Below are 17,883 nucleotides of genomic sequence, written 5' to 3' on the forward strand. Positions count from 1 at the left end.
GTGGCAAACTCTGAAGGAAACATTGATTGATTCTGCCAGAGAGGCATGTGGTGAGGTTGTGTGCAAGGATAAAAAAATCAGAACTCCCTGGTGGACACAGGAAGTTAAAGAGGCAGTGAAGGAAAAGAAGAAAGCATATCAAAAGTTCCTGGCAAATAAGTCAGCTTTTACTCTTACAGAATACAGAGACAAATGTAAGAAAGCTAAACAGTGTGTAAAACTAGCTAAACAAAAGTCATGGGAGGACTTTGGCAAGAATATAGAAAATAAATATCAAGAAGGGGGCAAAATATTCTGGAGGTTGTTGAAGAAGCTTAGGAATGGAGGAAAGAGTGCTGTAAAAGGAATTAGAGATGATAAAGGTGAAATGAAAACAGGAGAAAAAGATATCCTTGAAGTATGGAGTAATTACTTTGAAAAACTGCTAAATGAAACAAGCAGTGATGACAGCACAGTGATAAAAAACCCTGACCAGGCATGCAGTCAGGAATACATATCCATACTTGAAGTAGAAAAAGCCATCAAAGGCTTGAAATGTTGAAAAGCAGCAGGAGTAGATGATATCCGACCAGAAATGCAGAAGTATGGTGGTATAAGAGTCTTACAGTGGCTGCACTGCATAGTTCAGAAAGCCTGGACAGAGGGACGAATTCCCGATGATTGGAGTAGAGCTCTTATAGTACCCATATATAAAAAGGGAAATAAAACTGAATGTGAGAATTACAGAGGTATTTCCCTACTGAGTGTTCCTGGCAAGATCTATGCAAATATACTTGAGAAACGGTTGAGAAGAATTGTGGAAGAAAAGCTTGGTGAAGAACAAGCTGGATTCAGGCCAAATAGAGGCTGTCAGGATCAGATCTTCACTTTACGACAAATAGTCGAGAAAGCATGGGAATATAACAAAGATCTGTATTTAAGTTTTGTCGATTTGGAAAAGGCATATGACAAGGTGCCAAGAAAGAAGCTATTCAATACGCTGCAGTTATATGGTGTCAATGGGGCATTATATCAAGCAATACTTAGTCTTTATTTGAGTTGTGAGTCAGCAGTTAGAATTGAAGTACAGGAAGATGGTTTAATGTTAAATCTGGTGTGAGACAAGGATGTACATTATCCCCTCTGTTATTCATTATCTATATGGATCACATTATGAAGGAATGTGGTATTAAACCTGATATCAAAATTGGAGATGTTAATGTCAGCTCTTTGCTTTATGCAGATGATGTTATACTTCTAAATAAATCCGCTACAAGTCTGCAAGATTCTCTGACTAAATTGAATAGCTGTTGTAATAGATATGGTATGAAGGTCAGCAATAAAAAGACAAAGACAATGAAAATAGGCAGAATCATTGAAAATGTCAACTGTGTTGTGAATGGAGAACCTGTGGAACAAGTAAAACATTTCAGCTACTTAGGCACAATTTTTACTGAAGATAGTAAACTAAATATAGAAATAGACAACAGAATCAGCAAAGCTGGTATCGTGGGAAGTCAATTGAATAAATTCATATGGAATAAGAAAGAAATTAGTCGGAACACTAAATTAGCTGTATACAAGACTGTGTTCAAACCAATTTTAACTTATGGATCTGAGAGCTGGGTCAGAAGTAAAACACTTGACCAAAGACTAGAGACCGCAGATATGAGAGTCCTGAGAAAGATTAGAGGCATGAAAAGATGGCATCAATGGCAATATCATATTAAAAATGAGGATATTAGGAAAGAACTTGACATTGTCAGCATCCAGGAATGCGTTAGCAGAGCTAATCTCAGATGGTATGGTCACTTAAATAGAATGGGAGAGGAAAGATTAGCAAAACAAGTGTTCTCTGCCAGGTTGGCAGCAAAACGACCCAGAGGAAGACCAAGATATAGGTGGATTGATATGGTACAAAGTGCCTTAGACGATAGAAATATAAGATCAGATAATGTTGGAGTCTTGACAAGTAACCGATTGATTTGGAGGAAAATTGTAGATAGGAAGTTAGTAATGATGTAATTTTTTCATGTAGTACTGTCATATCCTGTACACCCCTTGAGGGTACATGGCAGGAATTTGATGATGATGATGAATTATTCATTATAATAAAACTATTACTGTGGTTCTAACGAGTTTTCTATAGTGAGAATCGACTGCACCTGTAACAAGTGATCCTTCCTGAAACTAAAAGTGTTGGATGTCATTAAATTTACTATAATTTAAATTTGCACATGTAAATATTTAATTGGTATTCAAGGCAAGTATAATTTAAATAAATTTAAATATATATATAAAACATTGACCTCTGTAATATTTCTTTGCCATTCCAGACGTCGAATGGGTGCAGAATCTAAAGCTGAAAGGATAGCTAGGTATGAATTGAAGTTGTTTAATTTACGCAAATATTTCATGATTTTGATGAATTTAACAACATAGCGTTCTCTGTCTCTAGCTTCTTCTTGCTCTAGAATCCTAGATCTGGCCCTGTAATATAACAGATAACTTTTAATTATTTAACCATAACTGTTCAACTAATATAAAATAATTTAACATATTATTATATACTCGTATATATAAAGATTTCACTCATTTGTCAGGCTAAAGCTTTTTTATATTTTCTTAAAAAATAAATAAATGAAGAAAAAAACAATATATATATATATTTAGCACTAACATCACACGATGAAATTCTTGGGATGATGAATGCTGTTTAAGATAAAAAAACATTGAGAGATACATAGGCTAAGGGAGATAAGATTAATTACTCTATCATTAGCTAACAATAGCTAATGCTAATTAACTACTCTAATAGCTAAAATTAAGCTAACAGGAAACCAAGTTATACAAATTTGTAACAATAACTCTTATAAGTGAGCCTAAATACATGAGTATGGTGGGATATACGTATAGCTAGTTACACATCATCTGAACTTATATCCACTAACTTTCCATTCTTTTGATCAGGATTAGTTCTACCTGTGATCTTCAACTGATTATTTTTTTTTTATTTATTTTTTTTTTTTTTTATCTCCAGATGCATTTTCTATCTTTGATATTTAGCTTAAAGCAGCAGAGACTGAACATTCATTTCTGGTGTTTAGTGGTTTAAAAAGAAACCACTGATTGCACCTATTCACTTTTAAACACATGATTCACTATTTATTTTTCTTTGTGTATGTGTTAATTGGTGCACACACCAATTAACACATACACCTAAATACTTTTAAGATTTACTTAAACATTTTCAGATAAAGCCCAAATAACAGGCTGAACATCCTGAAAACAAAGTGATGGTGATCATTTCCTAACTCATGTATCATATGATCTGTCACTGTCAAGAAACAAGTTAGTTTGGTTTTATCCAAAAAAAAAAAATTGTACATTAATGTAATCTTGCCTAAAACTACTGATTCTCAAATAATGCATAGGTGCAAACCTATATGTAAACTTAAAAATCAGGTGACAGTGGTATGCACACAGAGCTCTGTACTTGGGCTACTGCTGTTCAGTTTGTATGTTAATGATTTGAGGGGAAATATTCAATTGTCTGATGTTGCTAAACTAATGGCAGCAACAGTTAACAAAAATTATTTAAAGATCCCACAGGATGAACTAAATAGACTGGTAATTTGGACAAAATAATGGCTTCAAATTCAATGTTTCCTTATGCACTTTGGAATGAAAAACTAGAAGCTACGTAATATACTGATAGAATATAGAACTAGACTACAAGAAACTGATAAGGCTTTAAGGGTAATAAGTAGCCAGAGAACTGAAATTCAGAGGAAATATTGAAAAAGTGAGGACAAAATGGCTAAAAAAAAAACCCACTTAAATGTTTAAGAAACACACACTAACAAGCACAGATAAAGATGCTATTATCCATCTTTATAAGACTTTGATATGACTAAACCTGACTAGTGTGCACAGATTTTTGCTAACAGGCCAAAAATGTGGGATATGATAGTAATATATAATTTACTGAAGGGGTTTTATTGGGCATATGTTAAAGAAATCTTTTCTACATGACTAGATGATAGACAGAATAAGGAGTTAACCCTGGAAGTTGTGTATGAGCATAGTTAGAGTGTAAGAATTATTTTTTTTTTTTGCTTGGATAGTGTTAAATGAATGCAATGGGTTGCCAGAAACAGTGAGTGCTATGTGTCCATAATGGTTAGTGTCCCCCCCCCCCATGATGAGTGTCTATAAGCCATTTATATTTTCACTGTATTTTTGCAACACAGCTGATTTTTGCAACATTGCAAAAATCTATGCTTACTGCTTTTTATCTGTGCTAAATCACTTAATATTTAATTTATGCAGGCTATAAACGCAGCAATAGTTCAAAAAGGGAGAGGTGATAAGTGTCTACATGGACCTACTGCTCTCACTTTAGTGTTGTCTAAAATAATGGAGAAGGCTATCAACAGTCAACATCAACAGCTAGAGAACTGTCAATCAACCAGTGACCACACTACCAATATGAATTATGCCAATCAAGATTCGCAACAGATTTTGCCTGCATCATCCACCTCTGGAATGTGCCATGGAAATGCTTGGAGAAATCTGTGCTGTTTCACTCAACATTTCTAAGGCATTTTATGGGATTACGCATCTTATTGGTCTGCCTTTCTTTGCAATTGAATTGACAGTTTTCTCTCAGGTCAATCACTCCATGTAGTCACGGAGAGTGTTTTTTTGGAATGGGAAAGTCTGTTCTGTGGAGCAGCTACCCCCCAAATATTCCCCCAAAAAATTAAAAATAAAAAAAATAAAAAGATTACTTTGCTTTTGATCCTAGTGGATCAAATGGCATTTGTATTTATGTGCTATAGGCTTTGCAACCTCTCATGTATGGAAATGATAAAAAAAAAAGAGGTTGCAGAATAACAAAAGGAATACCAACATAAACTCTTGGGCAGATGGTTATTTATAGACAAGCTGCATAATTTATATAAATGAAAGGGTTAAAATGCATAATTAAGATAAACTACAAATCACTAGTGAAACGAGAGAGGGGAGAAGAAAGCAAGACAGGACACATTTTAAAAGAAAAGGAGCTGTATATTGAGATAAATAAACATGAAGGAAAGAAACGAACACAGGTAGGTGGCTCTGCCAGTGTGTGTGTGTGTGTGTGTGTGTGTGTGTGTTGGTGGAGAGGACTAAAAGAGGAACAAAATAATAGCATACTTTAATTTATTATTTTTTTTTTTAATTTCTATTATTACTTTCATTACTGTTTCTTACTAAAAGTATATACTAATACAAATGAAACCAACTAAAAGTTAAGAGGTATGGCACAGGATGTTATATAAATAAGCAAAGTTATTTTGGTACTGTCTATTTCTGGACAGCAAAACAAACCAATGATTCCATTCTTTTTTTTTTTTTTTTTTTTTTTTTTTTGAGGTCACCTTTTGGGTCTTATTATGGACTAGCATTAGTGTTTAGTAAGCAATTAAGTAGTCAATTTACTCACTATGCTTTCTTTTAGTCATGAAGCTTTGCGCTTAAATTCATTTAGTACATTTATTCCTTTTATTTAGTGCGTATTGTTTTCACCTTGTAAATATTTTCTATTATAAGAGAATTAGAGAATTATACTTTTTTTTTGCACTTTTGAATTTTGTTTGCTCAAATTAATATTGCTGATTTTATAGTGAACTCTGAGCATACTCTGTATGGATTGATTGGTTTCTGCATGCAAAACTGGTTATTTGCAAAGTAATGCTTATGTATTTTGCTACAGGCATCACTTTGCACACCACAAGTTATGATATTAGAGAAATCTGATAGTTTAGGCTAAAATTTGCTCCACATATCTTTTATTTAGTTTCCTGTAGGAACCCATCTGTTGTATGAATAAGCAGAATATATGGCATGTACACACTCCCTGTGTGAAGCTGTCTGAGCAAACAGACAAATACTGTATGATGGGAATGATTCTGTAAGCATTTGAATGTTTGACACTAGTAAAAATAATAGTGATAAAACACTTAACAAGAAACAAGGACATTTGAACCATATACCAAGAGAGTAAGTGAGTTAGTTGCTTCATGCCTTGTATTTAATAATTGAGATTTACTGAAGACTACCAACTGAATGAATACATATAGCCTTTTCAATCAACACCAGAAAATTATGTATTTACTTGTGAAGATTTTAACAAGACTGGGAAGCTGTATATGTAACACAACACAGAAATTGTCTATTTCACTTTAAAATTTTGCTCTGAATTTTTAAACAGGGTGGGGAGGGATGATAAAAAGAAAAATGTTTGAAAAGATGTATATGTTCTTCCATTGCTTTCTTTCACCCATAAAAGAAAAAGTTTGTGGCAATACATGATCAGAATCTCAATGATGACATGCCTGCCACCAACAACAGGCTTTGTAACCTCAATTCTAGACTTCCTCAGTCAGAAAATAAGTAATATAATGCCTCATGTGCACTAAATTATGACATTTACAAGTTTGCCAAAAAATGCAAGGAAAAATGTCAGGTGGCACTGCTTTGGACTCACAAATGCATGGAAAGACAAAATGAACTTCCCACACTGATGCAATGTTTGAGGCAATACATGATAATGAGATAACTGATATTTTATTTTTCTATTGTGAAGTGTATTTTTGGATGTTGGCTGTTTAGGATGTGCTACAAATGTATCCAGTGTGTCTAGACTGTGAGGCCAAACAGCAAATACATCATCGATGTAGTACTAACTACTGGTTGTTGAGTGCTTGATTTTCAAAATGTTCCATGTAGAAGTTGGCTAGGTGGGCAGGGAGGAGAACCCATTGCAGTCCCATCCAGCTGTTTGTATATTTTTCCTTCTCATAAGAAATAACCAAAATACATGGTTAATCTGAATAATTCAATTATGTCAAAGAGGAAATGCAGCATGAAGTAATGTCAAAATCTGTCAGGGATAGATTTTTTATGTTTTAAAGTGTAGAGAATTTTTAAAAAACAAGGGAGAGCTGCCCATGGGGATGGGGAGAAGCGATTTGGATAATGTTAGACTAGTTTATAGGCAAGTTGTCTATGCTGTTAACTACTGGATGAAGTGTGTGTGTTTTGGGGGAGGGTATTACCTTTATCCCTCTGCTGTGTGCTTGTCAGTTATAATTTGCTCTGAAGATGTTAGGTAGAAAACCAGTGAATTAGGAAGTTCAATAATTTTTTTTATTTTTTTTTTTCTGTCTAGGTTTTGTTTATACTGTGAAGTGCAATTATGAATAATCAACAACACCTAAGCCTTTCTATATATAGATTTTATGTGATTGATTTTTCAGAGATATAGTCAAATAGGTGAGAAAAGTCAAAGTTAAGAGAAAGGTAAGGGCAACAAGTAAGGAAATCTTGAGTCAAAGTAGATACAAAAGGAACTCTCAGTCTGTTCATCTTAGGCACAGAATATCTGATCTGACAAATAAGTTAGTTCTATCCTTCTTACAAAAGGCCTCAGAGGATACAGCGAGTAAAACTAAGTTGAGATGTTGTTGTTGCAGGGGATATCAGTTTTGGTTCAGTGATGAATAATATATCAGGCATGGATGTCTGTAAGTGGTAGTGCACACTAACAGTGTTGAGACTTCAGATGTTGGTAAAGTCAATCTGGAAGTTATTTTCTTTATTACATTGAATTGTGATATTTTGTTGCATTTCTTGGGAATAGATGGACACACACACATACTTGCTTAGCAATTTTTTTTAGTATTTTTTTTTTAACTTTTTGTGGTTCTGTAGAAGTTTTCTTGTTTGACTGCAGTGACTAGAATTTTCTATGCTGTTTGTCATGGAAGTGGGGGCACTCCCAGTGTGGGAGTGCCCCCCCCCCCACTCCAATCTAAATGTTGGTCGGACAGTTTATAGATTATACCTATAAAGATTTTAGACTACTGCTATTATTTAGTTTGGGGTTTTGTCATCCGTTAAGTGTTTCTAAACATTGATTTTTGTTCACACAAGACAAGGCCTTTCCTAATCTATAAATGCTACATGTTGGTTTATTGAATTCCTTGTACTTTTCAATTAGTAATTTCAAAGAAAAGTAATCAGAAAAGTAATTTGCACAGGATCAGCCATTGTGGAATCCATTTTGTTCCTCACCTATCAATATAATGACTAAGTATAAAAACCTGAATTATATAAAATAATTCATCATTATTAGACCTCCAGAGAATCGAGGACTTTTTTTTTTTTTTTTCGAGGGAGGCTATGCATCATCCATGCCTGATGTCATACCTTCTCTTAAACTCATTCACACACTAGATGCACTAACTGCTTCAACAGCAAATTGTTTTACTCACTTATGGTTCTATGAGGAAAAAATCTAGCTCTTCCCCCATTTCTTAATGGCACATAAACTTAACTTCCACAGATTCCCTTGTCCTCTTCCTACTTTCCATATAATGAACAATTTTATCAACTGATATCCTATAACACCCTCTCAGATTCTATCACATTATTACCCCTATTCACCTGTCTACCATCTACCAGTGTCGGCAACCCACACACCTTCAAAATCTATTATAATAATCTGCATTCCACAATCCGATATCACTTTACAACCTTTCTTTTGCACCCTTTCTGCAGCTTCTTTATCCCTTTGGAACTCAGGAGAGCAAATTAGTGATCTGTAATCCAGATGAAGTTGTATGAAAACCATGTAAAGAGGCAAAATGACTTCCATATCTTTATATGTCAATCTTCATTTCAACATCATAATTATCATCTGAGATGCATTTGCAATTTTTACTAAATGACTCTAGCAGGGGTAGTTGGGCCAGGGCAATGCCCTGGTACTTTTTTTTTACAACTATCAAAATTTTTAAATTCATTATAATAAATTATAAGAAAATAAGTTCATGTCGCTGAATTGAAGCCTTTGGCTCTTCATTATAATTAGTAATTTAATAGGACACCTCTTGGCAATTCTCATAGAAGGGATGCAAGTTCTGTTCGCTACAAACTTGGTCTACCTACTCACTGATGAGACCTCAAAAAAGGTCAAAACAGGTCTGGGTAGTGACCTTCTCTCATAATGTTGAACAATAATACAGCTCCTAGGAGTTAAGTTCACATTATGAGTAAATATCAAGAATAGTGATCGGATCTTGCTCCACCCTTTCTATGAGTTGCCTCAGCTTGCACTACCTTCAAGGGTCAGTTACTATTCTATCCAGGTATTTGCTTACGCTTGGAATTGCCAAACTTTATATAGTTTCTATATTCGGCATGAAACTCTTTGAGTTTCTTATTCGGCTAAGAAACAATATGGGATATAATATCCCTTAACTTAAATTAATTCAGAGGATATTTTTGAGATCAGGACTGGTGGTGGGAGAACTAGGGGACACCTATGGAAGCTGGGCAAGAGTGTGGTTAGCAGGGGTGTTAGAACTAGGTTTTTTACTTGGAGAGTGGTAAATGAGTGGAATAAGCTGCCAGAGTCTGTTGTGGGTGCTATGACGGTGAGTGAGTTCAAGGCAAGGTATGATAGATACTGTGAGAATGTCATATAGTTGTGTGGACATGATGTTTAGGGCCTCCCTCGATGAGTCTAAGGACTCCCTGGAGTTGCCCGAAATAATAATAATAATAACCCCAAGATCTCTAGCACTGTCAGTTACGCCAAGCATAATCCCACCAATATGATATGCCATTAGATATCCCATCATGCCAAAGTGCATAACTTTAGCTATTATTGTTCGTCCAACTTCCAGCCTATTCACAATCAACCTGTAGGTGCTGTCTATCAGTGCTAAAGATGGTGACAAAACATTCATATCCTTAAGTGAAACACCTTCTAACACTATGACGAAATCTAACACCGTCCTCAAGTTGCTTCTTTTGTATGCTGCTTGAGAAAAAAGATTTCTTGCAACAGCTCAAATTTTCATTCATTCTTACCATGAGCTTTTTCTGTTAACCAATCAATATTCAGATAATTTAAGTAACCCATAATAATCACTCATTATTAATTACCCATCAAATATCTATGCATTGTCAAATTACCTATCAAGGTAATTTGACAATGCATTTTTTTTTTTGTCTACAGCAACTGAACTGTCATGTCTCCAGCACCATATATTTCATCCTAATAGCCTCCGCTTCACACCAGATAGCCTCAAGCTCACTGCTACGTGAGACATTATTACTGTTATTGCTTCATGAGTTTTTACCTTAGTTGGACTCAAGTCATCTGATATTATGAGCAGAGCTTCCCTCCTCTCTCTCTTATCTTGTCTGTCATTCCTAAATCAATACACTTTACACTCAATTCAAGTTACTACATCAGACTCTGAGAACTAGGTTTCACTAATGCCAACAATTTTAGGACTCAATTCACCAAAGCAACAAACTCTACCATGTTGTTCTAATGCTCTTGGCATTTGTGTAGAGACATAAGGTACTTCCTCTCTTTTTTGTATACATTTGCAGTTTTTTTGACTCAGTTGGACAACTTCTCTTTTTCATTCCCAGACCTCAAAATGCCTTAATCCAAAGCATAGTCCATCCCTTCAGCAAAATCATAACCATGCTCATTGACATCATATCACTATTACATCAGCACACCCTAGCTGAACTTAAATACACCTCCTCAGCATTCCTCCTAAGATGATCTAATTTCCCTGACTCTGCATTAGGCCTCATTTCAATAAATAACTTTCTAGGCATATGATGCTAAATCCATTCAAGTGCAGGTCATCCCTCTTATACAAGTCTTTTCTACCATCAAACTCACTCCAGACATCCAAAAAAAAAAAAACTCATCCATTTTTTTCTACACAGACTGTGCATTATTATTTTATCTGGTAATAAACTAACAATTTTTACTTTCTAACTTCTTCCATCAAGTTTTCCTATCCTCTTTCTCATACTATATTTATTACTACTTAAATCATTGCTTATGATAACCAACACCATTTCTTTCTCTATTGCATTTGTTACATTCTTTATTTTAGCTTCCAGATAGCTCAATAGAGTAACTTTATCGTCAAAAGCAAATTTAATATTGAATCACCATACCACATTACTTCTTTTTTATTATTTTAATATTCTATTTGACTTACCTAGCTAGATCAGTACTGCTCTGCTGGGTTTTGGTGGCCATTTTTAAAAACTATCTTAACACTATGTCTTAAAATACTTTAGCAAATGCACTAAATACAATATAATCAGTAGAGACTACACACAATATAGTAAAACTACACCAATTTAAAAATTACCATATTTGCCGGCGTATAAGATGCACTTTTTTTTTTTTTTTTTGAAAATAGCTCTGAAAAACAGGGTGCACCTTATACGCCAATACTCAGTTTTTTATTACTTTCATTTCTGGAATTTTTCTCAGTTCCGAGTTATTCAATTTCTTTCTTGCTTCCTTGAGGTGTGTGAGCATTCCAGTTACGTTAGTTATGTATTCCAGTTATGGATAGATAACATTTGGTCTAGGTGCTCTGGCAGACTGTTGAAGAAGCCTGCCCTGCTAGTATGGGATCAGTTTCGTTCTCACAGAACAGAAGATGTTAAAAATAAACTCAAAGAATTGAAAACTCGGTTAGCTGTAATTCCAGGAGGTCTAACTAGTCAGCTTCAACCTTTAGATGTCTGTATTAATAAACCATTTAAGGGATTTATGAAGGAGAAGTGGAACACTGCATTCAGAAGACTGTTGGATGCAGTCTTCAGATTTTGAGGTATGCCATCAGGAAGAAGCCTAGCATTTTGCAAGTATGTGAGTGGGTCAAAGCTTCATGGGATGCTGTGAAAACTGAGACAGTGGTTAAATCATTTAAGAAGTGTGGCATTAGTAATGCACTGGATGGTATAGAGGACAATTTGTTGTATCAGGACTCAGATTCTGATTTAGAAGAGATTTCAAGTGTCTCTTCATTTAGCCCTGGAGATGAATTTCTGGGTTTTGACGAAGAAGGTTAAAAGGTGGGTACTCTTTCCTAGTTAGATCAGGTATTTGCTGAAAGTAGACCTACTTATTATTTTATATTTGAAATACTGTAAATTCATTATAATATTCAGTGATAAAGTTTTTTTTCCTTAAAAATGTGTACAAAGATGGCAATGCATCTTATATGCCAGCAAATATGGTACTTAACAAATATATAAAAAAACAAAACTATTTTACAGGAGTTTCGAATGAGGATAAATTTTTATTGTTACAAAATACATTTTTAGCACTATGGCTCCTCATCCAGGATTCTGGTGGTTCTTCCCCATTCTATACTGGAATCTAATCTAATTTAATATCATCATCTTCTTCAGGTGATCTGCTTTTGAAGTTATTTAATATATCATTTAGTTCCTGTATCAAACTGTGTTCTACCAGATTATTTTTGGTTTGTGATATTTATAATTCTTGCATGATATGTGACCATCTTCTTCCTCCTTTCATGAATCTAGACCAGGCAGCCTGTTTCAGTTTTGGCCTAGAATTTCATCGGTCTGCCTTTGTTTCTTTGACTCTTTGGTTTGTTTATCCCCAAGTTCATCTTCTTGGGTATTCATTCTAGATCATTTGCTCTAGATGCTCTTTCCATTTGTTTCTTCCACCTAATGCATATACTCCAATGACAGTCAGATATCCTTGTTGCAATTTAAATAAAAACTAATTAATAATGACATGTTTACTGTTTCCATTACATTATATAACCAGCATATTGCATTGTATAATCTGCTTTTCTTCTCATATATTTTTTCTGCTGCAATGATTCTTTTCTTATCTCCTCTCTTATTGTCTATGCTTCACTACCATTATAATGTTAGTTTTGATAAAATATCACAAATTCTTCATCTCTCTCTCATTTTTTTTTTTTTTTGTGACTATTGCTGGCTTAATGTTTTGTTTATTATTCCATTTACTTTGGAGAATTTATTAATTTTGTTAGCAATGTCTAAATCTTCATTTTAACTTGATGTCTCAAATAATTAAAACTGACTTGTTCAATTATTTTATTGTCTATTTACTATTTTAATAATTCAGATGGACATTTTACCTTTGAATGTCATGTGACCTCATAAATCCAGAAAATGCTCTAACCATGTAGCTTTATCAAACACATTGATTCTTATATTCCCCCCCCCCTCTTTTTTTTTTGAATAGTCTTGATTAAAACTATTCAAAACTTTATAAAGTTATTGAATTTTGTAAATTCTTTCTAAATTAGATGATTTTAAAACATTCTGCATTGATAAACAGAAGATAAATACTTCTTGAAAGTATTTATCTTCTGTAATCTTAGAAATGTCATCTTCCCACTATCTAAGATCTCTTTTACAATGCCATTTCTTTTTTTTTTGTACAAGCTTTTAAATGCTGCCTGCTTTAATATACCACAAATACTTACCCATTTTTTTTTGATAGAGTCACTGATTTGTGTATATCTTCTGCTATTTTTTTTAAATTCTGTTGAAAACTCACTTTATATTAGGGTCTTTTAAGAGTGATCTCGAAGTAATCTCCTTGCTCAGTTTCTGGTTTCATTATTATCACTAATGTGGAAGGACATCAAATTGTAACTAATAGGAAGTGATCAGTTTCCAATTCTAAGTTTCTAAAAACCCTTGAGTCAAGAGCATGCTGTGCTAATTTTTATTTAATATTATATTGTCAATTTGTGTCCTCTTGCCATGATGACAGTCTGTGTCTGAGTGAGAAAATATATTTGTAACTTTAAAATTATTACAAGTTACATAATTGATTAGCCTTCTCTCATTTTTATTAACTGTTTGCTTGTTCTGTATACTGATGACTACATTACATTAATTTTACTATTGCCAGTTCTAGAGTTTAAGTCTTCAATTACTACTAGATGGCCAGACTTATTTACTTTATTTCTTGCAAGAGGGAGGAAAATCTTTCATTAATTTTCTCATTACCTTCCACTAGTGCATATACTCCAATGACAGTCAGATATCCTTGTTGCAATTTAAATAAAAAATAATTAATAATGATGAATATAATCAGCAGAGTCAAGGAGCACTGTTTCACATTAAATGAAATAAATGTAGTCCATCGGGTCTGTTAAGATTAGGGAAATTTAATAATGTCTCATAGCTTTCCTTGTAAAGTCTTTTTTTTATAAGAAATCTACTCTCATGCAAGATTCAGTTTCCTTTCAAAGGATGCTACTGTTTAGTTAGAGGAGACAGCATGTTCTGCACAAGGTCAAACTGCTCAGGAAGATGTAATTTTCATGTAATTTTTGTGGCAAACAGAGGCAGATCTTTCAGAATGGCCATGGAGTGACAGACCACAGAAGGGAGGAATCTGGTAGACTCTTCCTTTTTCCTCCCAGGATTTCTGTGAGTGGGCTCAAGATTTTCATTATTTATTTATTTTTACATAATCAAGAAACCCTATTATAGACACTAGACATGGAACTTTCTCAAGCTACTTCAGGCCTCTGATAAACAGCGAGACAGTCTCACACTGGGCAATAAAATTCAAACTGGAGACTGAGGGTTGGAGAGGGTATGTTAAGCACTTCACCAACTTTCTCCATATTTAGTACCTTACTAAATAGTGTTGCACTGTTTAAAAAAAAAACAATTAATAAAAAAAATATACATTTGCTTCTGTCCTATTCATTTTCATATGAAAGATGAAAATTTTATTGTACAATACTGTTTTGGTATCATAAAATTTTCATCTTTTTCAGCTCATTTATGGGCATCTTATGTTTCAATTCTTAAAGAGTTAAATCCAAGATATATGGCTGATTCAAAAGTGAAGAGTATAAGATTTCTCCAAAATTAAGTCTTAGCTATGCTATGTTATATAAAAAGGATATAAACTTATAATTAATGAGCAGTCCCAAATTATGCAATGCAACTAAGGTTTACATCACGATTATTATTTCTTTCCAGTAATTATCACTTGTTAATAACAAAATTAATTTGCTGATTCATTTACCTTAGTCTCAGCAATAAGACAAGAGAAGTGAAAGACAAAGACAAATATTTGCACAATTAACATATAAAAATCACTTTTAATAATATTTTGGCTGTCAAACAGAATTCGTTTTTCATTTCTAGGGTTGATTTTCACATCTAGTTATCCTGGCACAAACACATTATGTCTATATCTTCTTCAGTCTCCTTTGATATTCTTTATTCTAAACAAACGTGTTCTGTTCAACTTCCAACACTATAAATCCCAAATCTGCTTGCTCTTAGAATGCTTTAATGTATTCTGAAGAGAGCTACTTGCTTAATACATTATGCCCCCCCCCCCATCTCTCAATGACTCCATTGAGAGATGGAGGGGGAGGATCTTCCTGACTTTCTAAAACATCTCTGTCAACGAGCTCAAATATGGCTAGCCACCCTTTTCTCAAAAATTATGACTGGAAAACTACCAAATCTGTGGTGGGAAGCCCAAATAATTGCCGTGCCCAAACTAGGGAAACATTCAAATGATGTCAAAAATCTACGGCCTATCTCTTTGCTTTGCTCCACCTTTAAGTTCTTTGAAAGAATTCTCCTTAAAAGAATTTCACCACTCGTCGAAAGAGCACTCCCCACTGAACAAGCTGGCTTCAAGCCGGGAAGAAGTTGTTGGGACCAGGTCCTGGCCCTCACAACACATATTGAAGCAAGCTTCCAGAAGAAACTTAAACCTGGAGCCACTTTCATTGACCTAACATCAGCTTATGACACAGTCTGGATCAGGGGCCTCCTCCTAAAGTTCATTTCTGACATTTACCCTCAAGGGGTGTACAGGATATGATAGTACTACATGAAAAATTTACACCATTACTAACTTCCTACTTACAATTTTCTGCCAAATCAATCTGTTATCTGTCAAAGCTACAACATTGTCAGATCTTATATTTATATATCTATCTTCTAAGGCACTTTTTACCGTATCCATCCACCTATATCTTGGTCTTCCTCTGGGTCTTTTTCCTGACAACCCGGCAGAGAATACTTGTTTGGCTAATCTTTCCTCGCCCATTCTGTTTAAGTGACCATACCACCTGAGATTGGCTCTGCTAACGCATTCCTGGATGCTGACGATGTCAAGTTCTTTCCTAATATCCTCGTTTTTAATATGATAGTGTCAATGATGATCCCCTAATCTTTCTCAAGACTCTCATATCTGCAGTCTCTAGTCTTTGGTCAAGTGTTTTACTTCTGACACAGCTCTCAGATCCATAAGCTAAAACTGGTTTGAATACTGTCTTGTATACAGCTAATTTAGTGTTCCGAATAATTTCTCTCTTATTCCATATGAATTTATTCAATTGACTTCCTACCATCCTCCTAAAGTTAGGAAATATTATAAGGTGCAAAAAAACTTTACAGCTTTTTGAATCCATTCTCTCCAACAGAAAGATCCGGATCCATATTGATGGAAAAAAGAGTATGCCCAGATTCCTTCACAACGGTCTCCCACAGGGCTCTTTGTTAGCCCCTTTACTCTTTAACATCTACGTGTATGACCTACCACATACCAGCTCAAGCAAGTATATGTACGCTGATGACCTAGCAATCCTGGACAGAAGCCTAACCTATAAAAAGGCATATTACCAACCTGTCAAACAAAATTAAAACGAGAAACAATATCATTTCCAGGCTTGCTGGAACAACCTGGGGTTGTGGTGCAGAAGTCCTAAGGTCATCTTCACTAGCCCTCACATTCTCTGCAGCAGAATACTGTGCCCCTGTCTGGGAAAGAAGTGCACACACACTAACTTTATAGACACCCAGCTAAAATCTACCATGTACACAATTAGTGCGACAGTGAAAAGCACCTCTCTCCTGGCTGCTTGTCCTATCTGACATTGCTCCACCAAACATACGGAGAAGACAAGCGTCGATTAAACAATTTAATAAAGCGATGAGCAACCCACTCCTGCCCCTGCACCAGACTCTCATAAATCCGCCTAGTCTTTGTCTAAATTCTAGAAGCCTTTCTGGTCCATGGACGAACTCTCTTCAGCTGCCCTACCATCAACACCTGACATGTGGAGAGAATACTGGTCTAACAATCTTCCAACAAATGGCTTCCTGGTAGAAGATCCCTATGCTCCGCAGCCTGGTTTCACTCTTCCTAGGAAGTTTTGGTCGTCTATCAACAGATTGGACATTGACCTATAGATGATTTATATTCCTTTTGCCATAAGAATAAATAAATAAATGACTCAATCCATTCACTGTTCCATAGATACAGTTTCTGCATTGTATTTTCATGGGTACTGCACCAATGATCTGGTCAACACCACCACCACCACTCTCCTCTAATCATTTATAAACACAGGTACTGGTTGTTAACATCCATATGTGGTTCAGGACAAAACTTATTGAACCAACTTCCCCATTCTACTTCTGGATTCTGTCTTCCTTTGTTCATTGAAACATTCTTCACCATATTGTTTTCCACAGTAAATATAATCCACGCTCTTAGCAGATTCCTTTCTTCCTTCTAACCACTTAGGATTTGATATATTTCCTCCATCCCACCACACACATACATAAATCAATCAATCAATTTGAATACTAGAGGGATAGGGCAGTTCGAGATTTAGAGGTGCAGGAGGAGAACATGTTCCAAATACTGAGTACTCTGGATGTTAGTAAAGCTGTGGGACTGGATGGTATTTCACCACGGTTTTGAGAAAATGTGCTAAGGAACTGACAGTGCCTTTGACCTGGCTTTTCAATGAGTCTTGCTGTGGGAAAGGTGCCCATGGAATGGAAGAAAGGTAAGATAGTGCCATTGCATAAGGGCAGTAGCAGACTGGAAGTGTCTAATTATAGGCCAGTTCGTGTGTCATCAGTAGTTAGTAAGATCTTGGAGAGAGTAGTGAGGGACCGTATACAGCATTGGGCAGATGAGGGTAATGTTATCTGTGAGAGTCAACA

General features: G+C 35.0%; 1 protein-coding gene across 1 annotated transcript in view; it reads right to left on the minus strand.

Annotated features, from left to right (window-relative positions):
* The window catches only part of C3G (C3G guanyl-nucleotide exchange factor), a 350,856-nt gene that overhangs the window by 33,956 nt on the left and 299,017 nt on the right, over nt 1-17,883 (minus strand). Inside the window, exon 16 of the mRNA XM_090405787.1 lies at nt 2,289-2,469. Within this exon, the coding sequence (XP_090261913.1) occupies nt 2,289-2,469 (181 nt within the window). The remainder of the gene's footprint in view (nt 1-2,288; nt 2,470-17,883) is intronic.

The sequence above is a fragment of the Typopeltis vanoorti genome, chromosome 1, assembly GCF_054136105.1.
Source record: "Typopeltis vanoorti isolate ZY-2024b chromosome 1, IOZ_Tvanoo_1.0, whole genome shotgun sequence".
In the NCBI taxonomy this organism is placed as follows: Eukaryota; Metazoa; Arthropoda; class Arachnida; order Uropygi; family Thelyphonidae; genus Typopeltis; species Typopeltis vanoorti.